General features: G+C 48.7%; 1 protein-coding gene across 1 annotated transcript; it reads left to right on the top strand.

Moving 5' to 3' along the window:
• The first annotated feature begins 4,148 nt into the window (after positions 1–4,148).
• On the top strand, positions 4,149–21,598 carry LOC129387521 (uncharacterized). Its single transcript, XM_055076499.2, has 3 exons — positions 4,149–10,070; positions 10,310–15,676; positions 20,346–21,598. The coding sequence occupies exons 1-3, from the start codon at positions 4,373–4,375 to the stop codon at positions 21,092–21,094; spliced, it is 11,814 nt and encodes a 3,937-aa protein (XP_054932474.2). The 5' UTR covers positions 4,149–4,372; the 3' UTR covers positions 21,095–21,598.
• The last annotated feature ends 355 nt before the right edge of the window (positions 21,599–21,953 follow it).

The following is a 21,953-nucleotide window of genomic DNA, read 5'->3' as shown; positions in this document are numbered from 1 at the left end:
CCCAATGGTGACGGGAGGCCAGCTTCAAGAAGACAGCACGATAACGGAACTTGCCAAGCCTGAAGAAGCCAAAGCATCAACAGAAATGCCAGTTGCTGCACCTTGTCCCGTAACCGAGATATCTGAGACCAAAGCTTTAGATGAAGTAGCGGAACCCCATGGAGAAGCCAAAGTGGCAGAGGAAATTCAAGCAACTCAAGCACCCGAAACTGCAGCTCAGGTCGAAATTAAACCTGATGTTGAGGTTCCCCCTGCAGAAGAAAAAGGGGAGGCAGAAGCTCAAGCCGATATTGTGCCACCTGAAATTCTGGATAAGCTTCCCCTTCACCCTATGGTGACGGGAGGCCTACTTGAAGAAGACACCACGATTACGGAATATGGCAGGCCTGAAGAAGCCACGGTATCAACAGAGATGCCAGCTCCAGCACCTTATTCCGAAGCACAGATAACTGAAACCAAAGCTTTAGGTGAAGCAGCGAAACCCGAAGCAGAAGCCAAAACGGCAGATGAAATTCCAGCACATATTGAAGAAGGAGCTCCTGCAGCCGAAACTGCAGCTAAGATCGAAACTACACCTGTTGTGGAGGTTACTGCTGCAGAAGAAAGAGGGGAGCCAGAAGCGAAAGTAGATATTCAGCCTTTTGACATGGTGGTTCAGCTTGCCCTTTCCCCAATGGTGTCGGGAGGCCTACTTGAAGAAGACACCACGATTACGGAACATGCCAAGCCTGAAGAAGCCAAAGCATCAGAAATAACTGCCGCACCCTGTCCCGTAGCCGACATATCTGCGGAGACCAAAGCTTTAGTTGAAGTAGCGGAGCCTCAAGCAGAAGCCAAAACAACTGAGGAAGAGCAAGCACACACTGAAGAAGCAGCACCTGCAGCCGAAACTGCAGCTCAGGTCGAAACTAAATCTGCTCTTGAGGTTACTGCTCCGGAAGAAAGAGGGGAGCCAGAAGCGAAAGCAGATATTCAGGCGCCTGAAATTGTGGATAAGCTTGCGCTTCACCCAATGGTGTCGGGAAGCCTACTTGAACAAGACACCACGATTACGGAACATGCCAAGCCTGAGGAAGCCCAAGCGGCAGAATTTACAGTTGCAGCACCTTGTCCCGTAGCCGAGATATCTGAGACTAAAGCTATAGTTGAAGTATCGGAGCCTCAAACAGAACCCAAAGTGCCTGAGGAAATTCAAGGACACACTGAAGAAGCAGCTCCAGCAGCCGAAATTGCACCTAAGGTCGAAACTAAACCTGCTGTTGAGCCTACACCTATAGAAGAAAGAGTAGAGCCCAAAGCCGATATTCAGCCATCTGAAATTGTGGATAAGCTCGAACTTCACCCAATGGTGACGGGAGGCCAGCTTCAAGAAGACAGCACGATAACGGAACTTGCCAAGCCTGAAGAAGCCAAAGCATCAACAGAAATGCCAGTTGCTGCACCTTGTCCCGTAACCGAGATATCTGAGACCAAAGCTTTAGATGATGTAGCGGAAACCCATGGAGAAGCCAAAGTGGCAGAGGAAATTCAAGCAGCTCAAGCACCCGAAACTGCAGCTCAGGTCGAAATTAAACCTGATGTTGAGGTTCCCCCTGCAGAAGAAAAAGGGGAGCCAGAAGCTCAAGCCGATATTGTGCCACCTGAAATTCTGGATAAGCTTCCCCTTCACCCTATGGTGACGGGAGGCCTACTTGAAGAAGACACCACGATTACGGAACATGGCAGGCCTGAAGAAGCCAAGGTATCAACAGAGATGCCAGCTCCAGCACCTTATTCCGAAGCAGAGATAACTGAAACCAAAGCTTTAGGTGAAGCAGCGAAACCCGAAGCAGAAGCCAAAACGGCAGATGAAATTCCAGCACACATTGAAGAAGGAGCTCCTGCAGCCGAAACTGCAGCTAAGATCGAAACTACACCTGTTGTGGAGGTTACTGCTGCAGAAGAAAGAGGGGAGCCAGAAGCGAAAGTAGATATTCAGCCTATTGACATTGTGGTTCAGCTTGCCCTTTCCCCAATGGTGTCGGGAGGCCTACTTGAAGAAGACACCACGATTACGGAACATGCCAAGCCTGAAGAAGCCAAAGCATCAGAAATAACTGCCGCACCCTGTCCCGTAGCCGACATATCTGCGGAGACCAAAGCTTTAGTTGAAGTAGCGGAGCCTCAAGCAGAAGCCAAAACAACTGAGGAAGAGCAAGCACACACTGAAGAAGCAGCACCTGCAGCCGAAACTGCAGCTCAGGTCGAAACTAAATCTGCTCTTGAGGTTACTGCTCCGGAAGAAAGAGGGGAGCCAGAAGCGAAAGCAGATATTCAGGCGCCTGAAATTGTGGATAAGCTTGCGCTTCACCCAATGGTGTCGGGAAGCCTACTTGAACAAGACACCACGATTACGGAACATGCCAAGCCTGAAGAAGCCCAAGCGGCAGAATTTACAGTTGCAGCACCTTGTCCCGTAGCCGAGATATCTGAGACTAAAGCTATAGTTGAAGTATCGGAGCCTCAAACAGAACCCAAAGTGCCTGAGGAAATTCAAGGACAGACTGAAGAAGCAGCTCCAGCAGCCGAAATTGCACCTCAGGTCGAAACTAAACCTGCTGTTGAGCCTACTCCTATAGAAGAAAGAGTAGAGCCCAAAGCCGATATTCAGCCTTCTGAAATTGTGGATAAGCTCGACCTTCACCCAATGGTGACGGGAGGCCAGCTTCAAGAAGACAGCACGATAACGGAACTTGCCAAGCCTGAAGAAGCCAAAGCATCAACAGAAATGCCAGTTGCTGCACCTTGTCCCGTAACCGAGATATCTGAGACCAAAGCTTTAGATGAAGTAGCGGAACCCCATGGAGAAGCCAAAGTGGCAGAGGAAATTCAAGCAGCTCAAGCACCCGAAAATGCAGCGCAGATCGAAATTAAACCTGATGTTGAGGTTCCCCCTGCAGAAGAAAAAGGGGAGCCAGAAGCTCAAGCCGATATTGTGCCACCTGAAATTGTGGATAAGCTTCCCCTTCACCCTATGGTGACGGGAGGCCTACTTGAAGAAGACACCATGATTACGGAACATGGCAGGCCTGAAGAAGCCACAGTATCAACAGAAATGCCAGCTCCCGCACCTTATTCAGAAACCGAGATAACTGAAACCAAAGCTGTAGGTGAAGCAGCGGAACCTGAAGCTGAAGCCAAAACGGCAGATGAAATTCCAGCACACATTGAAGAAGCAGCTCCTGCAGCCGAAACTGCAGCTAAGATCGAAACTACACCTGTTGTGGAGGTTACTGCTGCAGAAGAAAGAGGGGAGCCAGAAGCGAAACCAGATATTCAGGCGTCTGAAATTGTGGATAAGCTTGCCCTTCACCCAATGGTGTCGAGAAGCCTACTTGAACAAGACACCATGATTACGGAACATGCCAAGCCTGAAGAAGCCCAAGCGGCAGAATTTACAGTTCCAGCACCTTGTCCCGTAGCCGAGATATCTGAGACCAAAGCTATAGTTGAAGTATCGGAACCTCAAACAGAACCCAAAGTGCCTGAGGAAATTGAAGCACACACTGAAGAAGCAGCTCCAGCAGCCGAAATTGCACCTCAGGTCGAAACTAAACCTGCTGTTGAGCCTTCTCCTATAGAAGAAAGAGTAGAGCCCAAAGCCGATGTTAAGCCATCTGAAATTGTGGATAAGCTTGACCTTCACCCAATGGTGACGGGAGGCCAACTTCAAGAAGACACCACGATAACGGAACTTGTCAAGCCTGAAGAAGCCAAAGCATCAACAGAAATGCCAGTTGCTGCACCTTGTCCCGTAACCGAGATATCTGAGACCAAAGCTTTGGATGAAGTAGCGGAACCCCATGGAGAAGCCAAAGTGGCTGAGGAAATTCAAGCAGCTCAAGCACCCGACACTGCAGCTCAGGTCGAAACTAAACCTGCTGTTGAGGTTCCCGCTGCAGAAGATAAAGGGGAGCCAGAAGCTCAAGCCGATATTGTGCCACCTGAAATTGTGGATAAGCTTCCCCTTCACCCTATGGTGACGGGAGGTCTACTTGAAGAAGACACCATGATTACGGAACATGGCAGGCCTGAAGAAATGCCAGCTCCCGCAACTTATTCAGAAACCGAGATAACTAAACCCAAAGCTGTAGGTGAAGCAGCGGAACCTGAAGCAGAAGCCAAAACGGCAGAGGAAATTTCAGCACATATTCAAGAAGCAGCTCCTGCAGCTGAAACTGCAGCTAAGATCGAAACTACACCTGTTGTGGCGGTTACTGCTGCAGAAGAAAGAGAGGAGCCAGAAGCGAAAGCAGATATTCAGCTGTTTGGAATTGTGGATCAGCCTGCCCTTTCCCCAGCGGTGTCGGGAGGCCTACTTCAAGAAGACACCATGATTACGGAACATGCCAAGCCTGAAGAAGCCAAATCATCAGAAATAACAACTGCCGCACCTTGTCGCATAGACGACATATCTGCGGAGACCAAAGCTTTAGTTGAAGTAGTGGAGCCTGAAGCAGAAGTCAAAACAACTGAGGAAAAGCAAGCACACACTGAAGAAGCAGCACCTGCAGCCGAAACTACAGCTCAGGTCGATACTAAACCTGCTGTTGAGGTTCCTGCTGCAGAAGCAAAAGGGGAGCCAGAAGCTCAAGCCGATATTGTGCCACCTGAAATTGTGGATAAGCTTCCCCTTCACCCTATGGTGGCGGGAGGCCTACATGAAGAAGACACCACGATTACGGAACATGGCAGGCCTGAAGAAGCCACGGTATCAACAGAAATGCCAGCTCCCGCACCTTGTTCCGAAGCAGAGATAACTGAAACCAAAGCTTTAGGTGAAGCAGCGAAACCCGAAGCAGAAGCCAGAACGGCAGATGAAATTCCAGCACACATTGAAGAAGCAGCTCCTGCAGCCGAAACTGCAGCTAAGATCGAAACTACACCTGTTGTGGAGGTTACTGCTGCAGAAGAAAGAGGGGAGCCAGAAGCGAAAGCTGATATTCAGCCTTTTGAAATTGTGGCTCAGCTTGCCCTTTCCCCAATGGTGTCGGGAGGCCTACTTGAAGAAGACACCACGATTACGGAACATGCCAAGCCTGAAGAAGCCAAAGCATCAGAAATAACAACTGCCGCACCTTGTCCCGTAGCCGACATATCTGCGGAGACCAAAGCTATAGTTGAAGTAGCGGAGCCTCAAGCAGAAGCTAAAACAACTGAGGAAGAGCAAGCACACACTGAAGAAGCAGCACCTGCAGCCGAAACTGCAGCTCAGGTCGAAACTAAACCTGCTCTTGAGGTTACTGCTCCGGAAGAAAGAGGGGAGCCAGAAGCGAAAGCAGATATTCAGGCTGCTGAAATTGTGGATAAGCTTGCGCTTCATCCAATGGTGTCGGGAAGCCTACTTGAACAAGACACCACGATTACGGAACATGCCAAGCCTGGAGAAGCCCAAGCGGCAAAATTTACAGTTCCAGCACCTTGTCCCGTAGCCGAGATATCTGAGACCAAAGCTATAGTTGAAGTATCGGAGCCTCAAACAGAACCCAAAGTGCCTGAGGAAATTCAAGCACACACTGAAGAAGCAGCTCCAGCAGCCGAAATTGCACCTCAGGTCGAAACTAAACCTGCTTTTGAGCCTACTGCTATAGAAGAAAGAGTAGAGCCCAAAGCCGATATTCAGCCATCTGAAATTGTGGATAAGCTCGACCTTCACCCAATGGTGACGGGAGGCCAACTTCAAGAAGACAGCACGATAACGGAACTTGCCAAGCCTGAAGAAGCCAAAGCATCAACAGAAATGCCAGTTGCTGCACCTTGTCCGGTAACCGAGATATCTGAGACCAAAGCTTTAGATGAAGTAGCGGAACCCCATGGAGAAGCCAAAGTGGCTGAGGAAATTCAAGCAGCTCAAGCACCCGAAACTGCAGCTCAGGTCGAAATTAAACCTGCTGTTGAGGTTCCCCCTGCAGAAGAAAAAGGGGAGCCAGAAGCTCAAGCCGATATTGTGCCACCTGAAATTGTGGATAAGCTTCCCCTTCAGCCTATGGTGACGGGAGGCCTACTTGAAGAAGACACCATGATTACGGAACATGGCAGGCTTGAAGAAGTCACGGTATCAATAGAAACGCCAGCTCGCGCACCTTATTCAGAAACCGAGATAACTGAAACCAAAGCTGTAGGTGAAGCAGCGGAACCTGAAGCTGAAGCCAAAACGGCAGATGAAATTCCAGCACACATTGAAGAAGCAGCTCCTGCAGCCGAAACTGCAGCTAAGATCGAAACTACACCTGTTGTGGAGGTTACTGCTGCAGAAAAAAGAGGGGAGCCAGAAGCGAAAGCAGATATTCAGCCTTTCGAAATTGTGGTTCAGCTTGCCCTTTCCCCAATGGTGTCGGGAGGCCTACTTGAAGAAGACACCACGATTACGGAACATGCCAAGCCTGAAGAAGCCAAAGCATCAGAAATAACAACTGCCGCACCTTGTCCCGTAGCCGACATATCTGCGGAGACCAAAGCTTTAGTTGAAGTAGCGGAGCCTCAAGCAGAAGCCAAAACAACTGAGGAAGAGCAAGCACACACTGAAGAAGCAGCACCTGCAGCCGAAACTGCAGCTCAGGTCGAAACTAAACCTGCTCTTGAGGTTACTGCTCCGGAAGAAAGAGGGGAGCCAGAAGCGAAAGCAGATATTCAGGCGCCTGAAATTGTGGATAAGCTCGACCTTCACCCAATAGTGACGGGAGGCCAACTTCAAGAAGACACCACGATTACGGAACATGCCAAGCCTAAAGAAGCCACGGCATCAACAGAAATGCCAGCTCCCGCACCGTGTTCCGAAGCCGAGATAACTGAAACCAAAGCTTTAGGTGAAGCAGCGGAACCTGAAGCAGAAGCCAAAATGGCAGAGGAAATTCCAGCACACATTGAACAAGCAGCTCCTGCAGCCGAAACTGCAGCTCAGGTCGAAACTAAACCTGTTGTGGAGGTTACTGCTGCAGAAGAAAGAGGGGAGCCAGAAGCGGAAGCGGATATTCAGCCGCCTGAAATCGTGGATCAGCTTGCCCTTTCCCCAATCGTGTCGGGAGGCCTACTTGAAGAAGATATCACGATTATGGAACATGCCAAGCCTGAAGAAGCCAAAGCATCAGAAATAACAGCTGCCACACTTTGTCCCGCCGCCGAGATATCTGAGACAAAAACTTTAAGTGAACTAGCAGAACCGCAAGGAGGAGGCAAAGAATCTCAGGAAATTCAGGCACACTCTGAAGAAGCAGCTCCAGCAGCCAAAATTTCACCTCAAGTCGAAGCTAAACTTCTTGTTGAGGTTACTGCTGCGGAAGAAAGAGGTGAGCCGGAAACCAAAGCAGATGTTCAGCAACCTGAATTCCTGGATAAGCATCCGCTTAACCCAATTGTAACGGGAGGCCCACTTGAAGAAGACAGCACGATTACGGAACATGCCAAGCCTGAGGAAGCCAAAGCATCCACAGAAATGCCAGCTCCCGCACCTTGTTCCGAAGCCGAGATAACGGAAACCAAAGCTTTAGGTGAAGCAGCGGAAGCCGAAGCAGAAGCGAAAACGGCAGATGAAATTCCAGCACACACTGAAGAAGCAGCACCTGCAGCCGAAACTGCAGCTCAGGTCGAAACTAAACCAGCTGTTGAGGTTACTGCTCCTGAAGAAAGAGGGGAGCCAGAAGCGAAAGCAGATATTCAGGCGCCTGAAATTGTGGATAAGCTTGCCCTTCACCCAATTGTGCCAGGAAGCCTACTTGAACAAGACACTACGATTACGGAACATGACAAGCCTGAAGAAGCCAAAGTGTCAGAAGTTACAGTTGCAGCACCTTGTCCCGTAGCCGAGATATCTGAGACCAAAGCTACTGTTGAAGTAGCTGAACCTCAAGCAGAACCGAAAGCGGCTGAGGAAATTCAGGCACACACTGAAGAAGCAGCTCCAGCAGCCGAAATTGCACCTGAAGTCGAAACTAAACCTCCTGTTGAGGTTATTGCTGCTGAAGAAAACGGTGAGCGGGAAACCAAAGCAGATGTTCTGCAACCTGAATTTATGGGTAAGCTTCCTCTTCACCCAATTGTAATGGGAGGCCTACTTGAAGAAGACAGCACGATTATGGAACATGCCAAGCCTGAAGAAGCCAAACCATCCAAAGAAATGCCAGTTGCCACACTTTCTACCGTAGCCGAGATATCTGATAGCAAAGCTGTAATTGAAGTAATGGAACCTCAAGCAGAAGCCAAAGTGGCTGAGGAAACTGAAGTGCAGACTGAAGAAGCAGCTCTAGCAGTTGAAATTGCAGGTCAGGTCGAAACTAAAGCTGCTGTTGAGGCTACAGCTGTAGAAGAAAAAGGAGAGCCAAAAGCTGAAGCCGATATTCAACCACCTGAAATTGTGGATAACCTTCCCCTTCACCCTATGGTGACGGGAGGCATACTTGAAGACACCACGATTACGGAACATGCCAAGCCTGAAGAAGCCACAGGATCAACGGAAATGCTAGTTGCCGCACCTTGTCCCATAGTCGAGATATCTGAGACCAAAGCTTTAGTTGAAGAAGCGGAACCTCAAGCAGAAGCGAAAAAGGCTGAGGAAATTCAAGGACAGCCTGAAGAAGTAGCTCCAGCAGCCGAAATTGCAGCTCATTTCGAAACTAAACTTGCTGTGGACGCTGCTGCTGCTGAAGAAAGAGGTGGACTGGAAGCTAAAGCAGATATTCAGCCACCTGAAATTACGGATGAGCTCCTCCTTCACCCAATGGTGACGGGAGGGCTACTTGAAGGAGACAGCACGATCGCGGAACAAGTGAAGCCTGAAGAAACCAAAGCAACAGGGGAAGGGCCAGTGGCTGGGCCTTATCCCTTAGCCGATATATCTGGGGAGACCAAAGTTTTAGTGGAAGTAGCTGAACCTCAAAGTGAATCTAAAATGACCGAGGAAACTCAGGCACACACTGAAGTAGGGCCAGTAGCAGAAAGTGCAGCTCGGGTTGAAATTGAACCTCTTGTTGAGGCTACTGCTGCAAAAGAAAAAGGTGAGCCTGAAGCCAAAGGAGATATTCAAGCATCTGATTTTACGGATGAGCTTTCCCTTCACCCAAGGGCAACGGGAGGGTTATTTGAAAGGGACAGCAGGATTACAGAAGTTGTGAAATCTGAAGAAACCAAACCAACAGCGGAGGAGCCAGTGGCGAGCCCTTGTCCTGTCGAAAGAACTGTCTTGGAGGAGCAAGCGCTTGCTTCTAGTGTAGCTCAAGCTTTTGGTGGTCCTTCTGTTGTGCTTTGTGCGTCAGGTGTTGACGTATCGGGGGTTCTTGCTGAAAAACTAGCACCGATATCTCTCGCAAAAGACCTTCCTTCCTCTTCGACCAAAGATGTAAGCGATGGTGAGAGCAAAATTGAGCCAGGAGACATCCGCGCGGCGGAATTGTCTCCCGCCCCTCTTCACAAATCTGAATCCCTCGACGAAATTGAACGGCAAGCCAAAGCTGTGTTTAGTACAGATGCTGCTGGGGCTACACATTTTGCATTTAGTGTTAGAAAGCCTTCCCTGACTGACACTTGCTCACAGACTCAGCTCCCCGCGTCTTCTCTCAAGCGCCGTCTGTCGTGGACGTCTGCTCAAAATGCCGGTAAAACACCGATAGCAGACGAAGTAAAAACACTCTACATAGATGCGGGTGTTCTTTTTGGCGGCCCACAGTACGATGCAGACCAGATCTCTCTAGACCGCGCATCTACGTCCTCAGAGGCCCCCGCTGATATAACGGAGCCCCCTAAAAATTTTCCTGTGAGAGCTCAAAATGCTTTGGAACTTGAGTTGGGTTTTGTGCCTACTACAGATAATGATGGGGCCACAGGTCAGAGCGGCCGCTCACAGCCGTCGTCTACGCCAGTCGGACAGTGTTTGCCTAATAGGGAAAGTGGTGTGCCGCCTCCTATATTGTCTGAGAAAAATAATTCATCTGAAGTACAGCCGTCGGATAGTACGAAGGAAGCTCGCCCATCTGAACTCGAAGAGCCCTTCAAAGGAAGTGAAGACGGTGGCGGTTCCCCAGCGAAAGGAAGAAAAGCAAGTAAGTGAAGAATATAAATACTTCGTATGTTATTCGACGTTTCTGGCATATAGACGGACAACCACAATCAGCGGCTTAAATTCCTTATGGCGATACCTCGCCATTATTTCCTTGAAGGAGCCAGTAATACGGAGAAACTTTCCAAGTTTTCCTGCAACCACAAAATACATATTATGTAAGCTTCCTGAACTCAGAGCTGTAGTTCTAATTTGAACAAACATCTTTCGTGCCGTTTCCAGCGTCGGAAGAAACCGAAGACCTGCCCCATCGAATTCGTGAGCAAGTTGGCAACGAAGAACTATTGCGTTCAGCTGCCCCCTGTGTTCTGGATTTGACTGGCAATGCGCTCGTAAAGGGTACGAGCTATTCTGGTGTGAATCTACCTGAAGTCTCTTCAAATTTGATTCAAGGGAAGCAAGCAGGATGTCTGCTTAGCCCGCTAACTAGTGAATACGAAAAGCAGCTCGTGGATATTGTGCGAAGCGAAATAACAGAAAAAACTGAGCCACCTATCCGCAATCATCATGAACACACAACTGAAAACGCTCTTTCAGTAGAACATGAGCTGCCTGATGTAGTAGAGCAGCAATCAGTGAAAGACGCTTCAGCAGAAGTCACGGAGTCCACGACAATGCCGGTGCTAGTTGAGCTAGTGGCCATGGACAATGCCTCTGCAAATCCTAATATTCTAGAGTACCATGGAGAAGTCACTGAGAGAGAAACTGCACATGACAGGAAATTCGATGAAACAGTAACTCCATCTTCAGTACCAGAAGACGTTATGTATACTCATTCTCACGTGGAACAGGACTTGTCTGGGTTGAAACCACGTCTTAGTGAAAGAGAAGTCCCAAGAGAAGTTGAAATTGAACTCACGGCAAACACCGGGCAGCCACATGCAGCGAATGATGCAGTGGCTCCCAGTCATGATGTAATGCAATATGAAGGTAAGCTGGTTGAGAGAGAAACTGAAAGAACTCGTCCTTACACAACAGAAGCATCCCCACTCTTTACGGAACCTATGCCAAAAGCAGGCGTTGGAGTGGATGTTTCGGTAATTGCAGCACAGGTGGACGCTGTGCCAATAATAAAGGCTAGTGTTTCTTCGAACACAGAGCTTGTGAAATACCACGAGCAACAAGTGGAGAATGGAGTACCCAACGAAGAAGAAATAGGTGCTGATAAATCAGATGTTATAACCGCAGAACGTACAGATAAAACAGCAGTGGAAGCTGCGATGGTGGAAGCGAAGCATACTGATAGGAAACCGGAAGAAAGAATCGAGCATAAGAATTTATTGGAGGAGACTACCGCGTTAAGTAAAGCGCCACTTGCTATAAACCAAGATCGAGAGACACAGCCTGCGCTTTCTAATAATTCGGAACAGCGTGAGCGTTCATCTAGTGTGTCAACGGATCACGATAAGACAATTCCACCTGCAGAAAGTGATGATTTTCTTCCGGAGGGAATACCAGACCCCGTTGCCAGTTTAGTAGGATTCTTCGATGAGCAGGGTGCATCGCAAATAACTCTTCAAAACACTCAAGATCACGGCGTAACTTCTGATGGGTTGGAAGAAAAGGTTAACATAATTAAGGGCAATGAATCTCCAAAGAAAGAAAAAGACGTAAACGGAGCAACGAGAGAACTGGAAACGCAGTCAGCGTTCATTAGCAACGAAGCTGCTGTGGAGGAGGTTGAAAGTTTGCGCTCGCCGCCTGCAGTCACAGAAGAGGACAAACCTTCTAAGAATGCAAGCGCGATTTCACTGGAACGTGCTAAGCAAGAAGGGTTCGAAGACACTGGAAAACTACGGCAGGCAGAAGACAGGATTACCACCTATGTCTTGTCCAGCATAGCCGAAAGAAAGCCGTCCTCTGGAGAGCGAGACGTGGCGTCACCAAAAAAAGAAGTGGATGAGCACAAGCCTTCTCATTCTGGAAAATATGAGTCACCAGAGGGGGCCGAAGGCTCGCAGTCACCACCTGCAGTTATAGAAGAAGATGCACTTCCTGGGGATCCAAGTGCAGTTTCACCAGAAAACGGCCTACGTGATACTTACGAAGGTACTCGAAAAGTAGGGCACACGGAAGAAAAGTCTACGACAGAAGCCTTACCCAGTGCCGCCGAAACGAAGTCATCCCCTGAAGAGAAGAACATGACGTTGCCAAAGGCAGAAGTTGGTGAGCACAAGTCTCCTCGTTTTACGAAGGATGAATCATCCGAAGGAGTTGAAGACTGGCAGTCACCTCCGGGAGTTGTGGAAGTGAATGCATTGCCTGACGATGCAAGTTCAGTATCATCAGAACAGGGCAACCAGCAAGGCTACGAAGGTACTGGAAAATTTCCGTGCACCGGAGAAGTAAAATATGTGGCTGAGGTTTTCTCGACTTATGCCGAAACGATGTCATCGCCTGGAGAGAAGGATGTGGCGATGCCAAAGGCAGAAACGCCTGAGCACAAGCCTCCTCTTTCTGCAAAGGATCAGTCCGTGGAAAGGGTTCAAGGCTGGCAATCACCGCTCATAGTTATGGAAGAGCAGGCACTACCGGAGGATCAAAGTGCAGCATCACTAGACCACCCTGAACAGGAAGGTTACGAAGGCACTGGAAAAGTGATGCACGCCGAAGAAAAACCTCTCGCCGAAGTATTGCCTAGTCCAACCGAAGCAATGCAATGCACGGTAGACAAGGACATGGCGAATCAGAGTGCTGAAGGAGCTGAGCACAAGTCTCCTCTTTCAGAAAAGAATCAGTCCTCGGAGGGGGCTGAAGGTTGTAAGTCACCTCCTGGAGTTATAGAAGAGCAGGCATTTACGCAGGGTGCAAGTTCTGTACAACTAGAACACACTAAGCAGAAAGCCTACGAAGGCACTGGAAAAGTGATGCACACCGGGCAAGAGAAACCTATCACCGGACTATTTTCTAGTGCAACCGAAGCAGCGCCGTCTACTGTAGACAAGGACATGGCAAGTCCGAGTACTGAAGTGGCTGAGCACAAACCTAATTTTTCTGGAAAGGATCAGTGCTCGGAGGGGGCTGAAGGCCGGCAATCAGCGACTGAAGCTATAGAAGAGCAGCCAGTTCCGGTGGATGCAAGAGCAGCAGCATCAGAACACAGCAAACAGGAAGGCTACGAAGGCACCGGAAAAGTAATGCACACTGGAGAAGAAAAACCTATCACCGGACTATCTCCTAGTGCAACCGAAGCAATGCCATCCACTCTAGACAAAGACATGGCAAGTTCGAGTACTGAAGTGGTTGAGCACAAGCCTCATCTTTCTGTAAAGGCTCAGCCCTCGGAAGTGGCTGAAGGTTGGAAGTCACCTCCTGGAGTTATAGAGGAGCAGGCACTTCCGGAGGATGCAAGTTCTATATCACTAGAACATACTAAGCAGAAAGCCTACGAAGGCACTGGAAAAGTGATGCACAGCGGTGAAGAAAAACCTGTCACCGAAGTATTGCCTAGTGCAACCGAAGCAATGCAATGCACGGCAGACAAGGACATAGCGAATCAGAGTGCTGAAGGGGATGAGCACAAGTCTCCTCTTTCTGAAAAGAATCAGTCCTCGGAGGGGGCTGAAGGTTGTAAGTCACCTCCTGGAGTTATAGAAGAGCAGGCATTTACTCAGGATGCAAGCTCTGTATCACTAGAACACAGCAAACAGGAAGACTACGAAGGCACCGGAAAAGTAATGCACAACGAAGAAGAAAAACCCATCACCGGAGTATTGCCTAGTGCAACTAAAGCAATGCCATCCACTGTAGACAAGGACATGGCAAGTCTGAGTACTGAAGTGGCTGAGCACACGCCTCATCTTTCTGGAAAGGATCCGTCCTCGGAGGGGGCTGAAGGCCGGCAGTCACTGGCTGAAGTTATAGCAGAGCAGGCACTTCAGACGGATGCAAGTGCGGTATCACTGGAACACAGTAAACAGGAAGGCTACGAAAGCCCTGGAAAAGTGGTGCGCACCGGAGCAGAAAAACCTGTCACCCAAGTATTGTCCAGTCCAACTGAAGCAATGTCATCCACTGTAGAGAAGGAGATGGCATTGCCAAGAACAGAAGTGGCTGAGCACAGGCCTCCTCTTTCTGCAAAGGATCAATATTCGGGGGTTGTTGAAGGCTGGCAGTCACAGCCTAGAGTTACAGAAGGATACAAACTTCCTAAGGATGTAGATGAACACGGTAAACAGGAAGGCTGCGGAGGCACTGAAAAAATACTACACACCGAAGAAGAAAAACCTAACACCCATGTTGCGTCCAGTGCAAACGAAGCGAAGCCATCCCCTGGGGAGAAAGAATTGGCGTTGCCAAGGACGGAAGTGGCTGAGCAGAAGCTTACTCTTCCTGGAAAAGATGAGTCCTCAGAGGAGGTTGAAGGCTCGAAGTCACAGCCTGCAGTTATAGAAGATAACGCACTTCCTAAAGATGGAAGCACTACTCTTGAGGGGCTTCAACTTCGATCGTTGTCTTCCGAACAACTTGAAGGCGAAAAAGTAATCACGGTTACAGAAAGCGTAACCTACCAGAGAATTGTCGGTGAACTGAAAGAGCCGCAAGCACTTTCGCGACTGGTAAAGAGAAAGGCTAAAGCTAGAGAAGATCATGGTAGCGCCGTACCTCATGTTCGAAGTTTTAAGTTCAGTACACCGGCTTGCACTTCAGATTACTCTTGTATGATGAATAACTTAAACACAGGAGTCGTGTTCACCACGATAAAGTCGGCTTCATCTTCCACTGGAACTCCACATTGTCAAAGAGAAAAAACTGACATCACAGATGAAGAAGTCGTATATGTGAGCAGCGGCAGTAGTTCACCTGGTGGAACGCTTACTTCAATAAAGAGGAGCTCTTCCTGCTGTCTAGTGCGAATAGCTGATGACGAAGGTGACGAGACCAGCGAGACGAATGTACAGCCACGTTCTGGGTCACCCACAAGGCTGTGTTACTTGGACTTCAAGGCCAACTTCCAACAGACACAAGCCGTTCCTTTTCAAGGTGAACTGACAAGACCACCTCCTTCCTGCAAGCTAACCCAATTTCTTGCTTCAGGTAAATCGGGTAGAGATGACGAAGATAGCTGGCCTCGCCGCCCTGATAAGGATACGGCCGGGAAAAGCAAACAAGCTACTTCTCCTCGAGAGTCTGCGTATCCTTTAAATCCAACTGCACCGAGCAACAGGAGTGAAAAGGCTGAGAGCAACCCAACAGCTAGCCAACCTTTAGGCACAGATTTCTCGCACAGCGCCACCTCTATGCGAAGAATTAGTCCGCCACACCATGGCAGCGAAGTCCAGTCGCTTCTTTGCTGCAAGATTTGTGGGCAGTCCTTTTTCCGCAGTAACCCAACGCACGCCGAATTGTGTTCGGGCTACCACAAGGACGCAGATGTTCCTGCTGCTACAAGCGGCGTCCCACCTTCGCCGGAGTTTCTTAAGAAGTACGTGCTCAGTGTTGTGGACGAAGACGACGTTAGCGACGTTCTGCGACAAGCATGGAGAGATGAAGAGACTGCAATCCTTTCTTCTACCGTGTGGTCGCTGTACCGCTGCGTCCCCAGCTCCTTCTACGTCATCAGGGAGCGGGAAAAGCGACCGACATCTCGTGAGTAACACGTTGATGAGCTCACGCGCATTATAGTTTACCTTTTTACAAGCCGCGCTCAAAGCAATGCTGGTGAGCAGCGCACATGACGCAGCTAAAAGCGCATGAGAACGATTTGACGGGACAGTGATCTATACATAGTTTGCACGTGCGTCACTTTCCGCGGCTTCCGCGTGCAACGGTTGTGACACACTGACGCCTAAAGGAGCAATTATTTGTACGAACGGACGACCTAAACTCAATGTATTTGCCTCAGACTTGGGCAAGCACGAACTCAGTCGGACACAATCTCAACTGAGAGATTACTCCTGCTCGCACGGCACATCCGCTGCGCCTGAACAGAGCCGTAGAATAAAACCGGCACAATGCAGCCATCGTTTTCGCTTATTGGTGCGCAAGAACTCGTTCGCTGTTGACTCGCCTCGCCGAGAACGATGACACGCTCCGTTTGTAGCCCGCATTGATAGGATCTTCTTCACCCAGCCTTTTGTGCAGCAGTTGTGCGCATCCAGTGAATTGCAGAGGCTTCATTTTCTGCAGGGTTACCTAAGTCGTTGACAGGGCGAGGTAAGTAAATATCTCCGCTTGCGTTGTGGCTGGCAGCAACTGAGCATCAGGAGCCTCGCCAAGCTGCGATTGTGCAGCTTTTTGTTCCTGCCCTTGCATTTTCTTTTGCTGTAAAAGAGGAAAATGCGAAATAAAGTTGAAGTTAAAGTTAAGTTGCAGTCGCACCTGCGCCGAGTCGTAACCCGTAAGGGTCTACGCCGTCGCAGATTCCGACCTTTTCTCTCGTACCTTGCCCGCGTACGACCCACTAACCCGTCGAAATACGAAAGTCAAAATTTGCAAAACACTTGCCTTTCGGGATCATCGCGCCTAAACTGTCACACGCGCCAGTCACGGACGCGTTGTAGTCCATAGAGAACGACCGAGAGACCCAAGCATGGTGCCCAGTTATGGCGGCCGAAGGGACGGAACGGCGGAGGTGACGTCACGTGCAAACTGTGGAAACGCAAACGGTTACCGATGGCTCAAGCGACAGCCATGCGTGATAGGGTGTCTCGATGACTGCCTTGCCCGCCGCCGGCGCGGAAGACTTCGAAGCACCCTAGTGCGTGTTTCATCGTCACGCCGCCTTCTCATTGTGTGTCGCTAAAGTCCTTCGTCAGAGCTCAAAATTCGGCGCGCACGTCACGGTATACGTTGCAATGAGTTAATTATCTACAACTAGCGTAAAGTCATTTCAGTGCGTAAATGTACTCAATATCTTGTTGGCGCGATCTCTGCGGAAATCTTAGTCGGAAGAGCTATAACGCTCTGTGCCGGCTGCGGCTAATTTTCTTCAAATACTCGATATACAGGGTGTCCCAGCAAACTTTAGCCAGAGCTTAAAAATATGTAAATGCCACGTAGCTGGATAGAACAAAGGTTATGTTGTTTGCCGTCGCGTCGCTTGGGCTTGCTCAAATTATTGTTTTTTTCTTAACACCTATTTTTATTTATTTATTTATTTATTTATTTATTTATTTATTTATTTATTTGTTATATACCATACTGCAGCCCAATATAAGGCTATAGCAGGAGTGGGAACATTATACATTACTATATATTACTTTAAAAACACAGATATAAACAAAAATATGAATGATCAAAAAGAAGCGCTTTACATTTAGCGAGGTGCTTACCAGTGATAATTATTCATAGCGATAATTAGTCCTAATTAATTAATCACCTTTTTCAATATTTTAATTAGATGAAAAGTGTCAATGACAGAACAGCAGAGCGACATGAAAAACTCCCGATACAGCTTTCTGTTGCTCAATACGTGCTACATAAAAGTGTTTTTCCGAGCGAGAAAGCAGCCCACGAATGCACGCAAAATTGCCGCGCGACTGGCTGCTCGAGGCACTTTTCGTGCATTGGCGGGCTTCTGCTACCCTGTATACGGAAAGCCTGACGCTCAAAAGACGGCGTGTTCAGTTCATGGCAAACGCAGCGATCTGCCTCGCGAGGAGCGTGCATTACAACGTATATACTGCATATTGCAGTATATACGTTGGCAAAGGCAACGTATATACTATAGGCAAAGCAACGTATAGCAACGTATAGGCAAAGCAGAAGAGTGGGTCTAAAAGTTAATCTGCGGAAAACTAAAGTAATGTTTAACAGTCTCGCAAGGGAACAGCAATTTACAATAGGTAGCGAGGCACTGGAAGTGGTAAGGGAATACATCTACTTAGGGCAGGTAGTGATGGCGGATCCGGATCATGAGACGGAAATAATCAGAAGGATAAGAATGGGCTGGGGTGCGTTTGGCAGGCATTCTCAGATCATGAGCAGCAGGTTGCCATTATCCCTCAAGAGAAAAGTGTATAATAGCTGTGTCTTACCAGTACTCACCTACGGGGCAGAAACCTGGAGGCTTACGAAAAGGGTTCTACTTAAATTGAGGACGACGCAACGAGCTATGGAAAGAAGAATGATGGGTGTAACGTTAAGGGATAAGAAAAGAGCAGATTGGGTGAGGGAACAAACTCGAGTTAATGACATCTTAGTTGAAATCAAGAAAAAGAAATGGGCATGGGCAGGACATGTAATGAGGAGGGAAGATAACCGATGGTCATTAAGGGTTACGGACTGGATTCCAAGGGAAGAGAAACGTAACAGGGGGCGGCAGAAAGTTAGGTGGGCGGATGAGATTAAGAAGTTTGCAGGGACGACATGGCCACAATTAGTACATGACCGGGGTTGTTGGAGAAGTATGGGAGAGGCCTTTGTCCTGCAGAGGGTGTAACCAGGCTGATGATGATGATGATGATGACTGCATATTGCGTCGGTAAAAGAACATTCGCGCTCTAATTTCGCACAAAGAGAGCATTTCGCAGTGTTCGGTGTCGTTTTGGGGTTCGTTTCAATGCTTGCTTGTCACGTCTAGGAGTGACTACCAAGCATTCATGTACAGGCCATTTGTAGCTGCTGCTTGTTGTTGTTGTTGTTGTTGTTGTTGTTGTTGTTGTTGTTGTTGTTGTTGTTGTTGTTGTTGTCGTCGTCGTCGTCGTCGTCGTCGTATCTGTTTTCAGCCTGGTGCTTTATGCCTGTTTATTTTTTCCGGCTGAATAAGAAAGCCCGCTAACCCGTTAGCCCCTGAGTTTTTTTTCATTGTTCGCGGGCTTTCTTTCTTTAAAAAGCTCTTCTAAGCTTTCTTTATCACCCGGAAGAAATTAATGGGCTAAGAGTACCTGGCTTAGAACATCGCAGCTATAAGTTTCTTTCAACTTCCTATAAGCTCTTCATTGACAGCACGGTATTCAGAGCAGTAATATAAAAAAAGAACATCAGCTAATTGCAATTCATAAATTAATGGATTGGCATCAACAAAAAGATTACTGGCGGCTACTCCCCTCTGAACAATGTACACTTGCTTACCTTTGCGAAGAATGGCCCGTCCTTTTTAAAAGCGCGATGCATGATAGCTGGTACACAAGGTGGCTGCATGGGCAGCGCCTTGTCCTTCCATGACGTAGTTTCCGTTCTGATATATACCGGAAGCCTGCGCAAGAAAGCCATAAATAACTTCTGCGGTTAAATGAAACAAGGAAGTGCAGCCTCATTAATGAGTGCGGAAATGACCCGAACGGACAAGACAGGGTTTGTACGTGCATGCAACTCACCTGCATAAACGTATTGACCGTGCCGGTGAATTACAGATGTGAAGCCGCCGTCGTACAATTTCACGTTTTCAAGGTATAATTTCAGTGTAATTTATGATGCATTGCCAGTGTTGAAAGGATGCTCACAACGACCCGTCCCCGTGTCTATGGTCTGTAACTTTCAGTGCTTTCTGTCTCTGTGGTGTGTCGGTAGCGATGGCACCACGTACCTACACACGCAAGGAGATTATTCGGCCCTCGCGTTGAATAGCTACATGCGAACTATTGTCAGTATTGAACAATGCTATCGCGCGCCACCGCGGTTGTTATTGTGGCAACGCACGCATCTAAGGAATCCTGGTCCGAAGTCGCGTGGCTGCATCACCAATGGTCTATATGACTTCAAAAAGACGTTGTCATATAGAACATCTTAATTTTGGTCCTCTGAGTGTGACCTTCTTGCGCTGCAGTGACAGCTTGTTCTTTTCATTCTTCTTTTTCCTTTTTTCTTCATTTTTTGCGCGCACGCATAGAAAGTAATACGCGTAAAAGAGCGCTAACTTATCGCGAATAATGGTTGCGCTGTAACGCTCTCTTTCAATCGTCTAAGCAAGTTCTTGCGTGCGATATTAGCTTAATCAAGACGTGACCGACCCTGTTAGTGTATAACGAAACAGACAAACCTATAGACGACATGCCACAGACAAACGAAAAGCACGAAATCCCTTCTTCTTATGGAGTTGAATTCACAAAGCTTTTTCTTCGTAAGAGTTGTTTGCATTGGCAGACCGCCTTGGCTAGTAATAGGGCCGCCATCACGACTGATTGATATCTACTCTTTTACTCTAATGTTTCGCAACGGTTTTGTTAATTTCACAGATGCGCAGATTTTTCACTCGCACCGCTATAGTGTAACATGCCGAGTCACATGTCAGCTTCCGCTTGAACAAAGAAGCTGATTCATGTCCCGCGGCAATGAATAATGTTCGAGTATTGCGCGCGCACTCGACCTCTCGCAGGAGGTGACGTGTGCGCGTCGGCCTGTGTCATCACGTTCGGCGACGAAGTGTCCTTCTGCGGCTTCTTCCACGTGTCCCGGGAGCGCTACAACACGGGCCTGAGCCGCATGCTCTGGAGCCGGATGCTGGACGCGTGCCAGGGCAAAAACATGTGCGTCGTGATGCCGCAGGGGCGCGCCCAACCGTTCCTCGATCGCTACCACTTCCATGTGTCCTACTGGGGCGACATCGTCTACTGCCACGTCACCTTGCGCAAGGGCTCTTTCCCGGCTCCCAGTGGCGGAAGCGGGACTGGCGTGCTCGTCAGGGACTTGGACTTGAAGCGCGACGCGGAGTCCGTGATCGAGTACGACCACGGCGTGCTCGGTTTCGACAGGAGTTACTTCCTTCGCGTCGCGCTCACCGAAGAAGAGCAGACGGTCAAGGTGGCCACGGTTACGTCCTCCGAAGGTCGCGTAGTGGTGGTCGGATACACGGGCGTCCAGGCGGACCAGCGCGAACGGCCCGCGCTGCGCTGGCTTCTGGCGGACGGCGACGAAGCGGCGCAAGCGCTGATGCACTCCGTGGTCGAGACGTGCCCCAAGATCCGAGAGAAGGGATTGGTGGGCGCCTTCTACGCGGCGTCGCACGCGGCAGGCGTCATACTGAACAGCGTCGACATAGAGTTCATGGAGCCCTGGACGCTTCTCTACAACAAAAGGGAACCGTTCTTGAGATACGATAAGATTGTCAGTCTCACCAGCATCTAAACGGCGGCCGAGTCGTATAAGTGAAGAATAAAATTCCTGCAGGCGCGCGCTTTAATGAAGGGAGATGACTGCTTGCTTCGGGAGCTTGACGCCTTCGGAGAATGCAACAAGGAGAGCCTTACACGAAGACTGCTCGTCATAAGAAATCGAATGCACCTTTTAAACGCATTTAGGCGCTGCAGGCGTTCATTAGTTATTGCGCGATTTACCGTGAAAAAGTGTTGTAATCGTATTGCGTATAAGTGACGTGAACAAACATTTAGTATTATATCTGTATGAAATACAATTTCCGGCGTTTTGCACGTGGTGTGAGGAATTAGATTAGTGCAACGCAGATCGTAACGTAGATTATACCTCAGGGTTTGCGAACACGAATCTTTCGCGTCGGAGGGCGCTTCTCTCGACCATTCGACTACGCCGACGCGGAGTCATCGTTATTTAGCCGAATTGGTGCCGTGGCTCAAAAATTGTGAAATGTTTTACAACTACGAATCTGGATGGAAATAAAAATACCTATCGCATTTTTTAAGTGTTTCTTGCTGTTCCTCAAATATATGAAGCGCTAATGTACATTCTTGTTCCGGATATGCCGAAAATCGAGGCAAGGAGGGCAGTGCGAGAACGTGCTACTCAAGGAAAGGAAAATATAAAGAAATTCAGTAAAGGAATGTGTGATTGAGTGGCCAGGCTTGCTAAATTCAATAGCCTTCTGTCAATTGCATCGACGCTGAACAAAGCGACAAAGAATCAGCGGTAAAGAAATCCTTCGCAGATGCATGCCAATCCGAGCAACTGATGCATCAATGGCAGCGGAGCTGTGTACACGATTCCTCGCACCTTTCGTCGGTAGTACATGCGA

Source organism: Dermacentor andersoni, chromosome 2 (assembly GCF_023375885.2).
Source record: "Dermacentor andersoni chromosome 2, qqDerAnde1_hic_scaffold, whole genome shotgun sequence".
Classification (NCBI taxonomy): domain Eukaryota; kingdom Metazoa; phylum Arthropoda; class Arachnida; order Ixodida; family Ixodidae; genus Dermacentor; species Dermacentor andersoni.
Note: the sequence above shows the minus strand (reverse complement) of the source record. Positions and strands in the feature narration are given on the sequence as shown.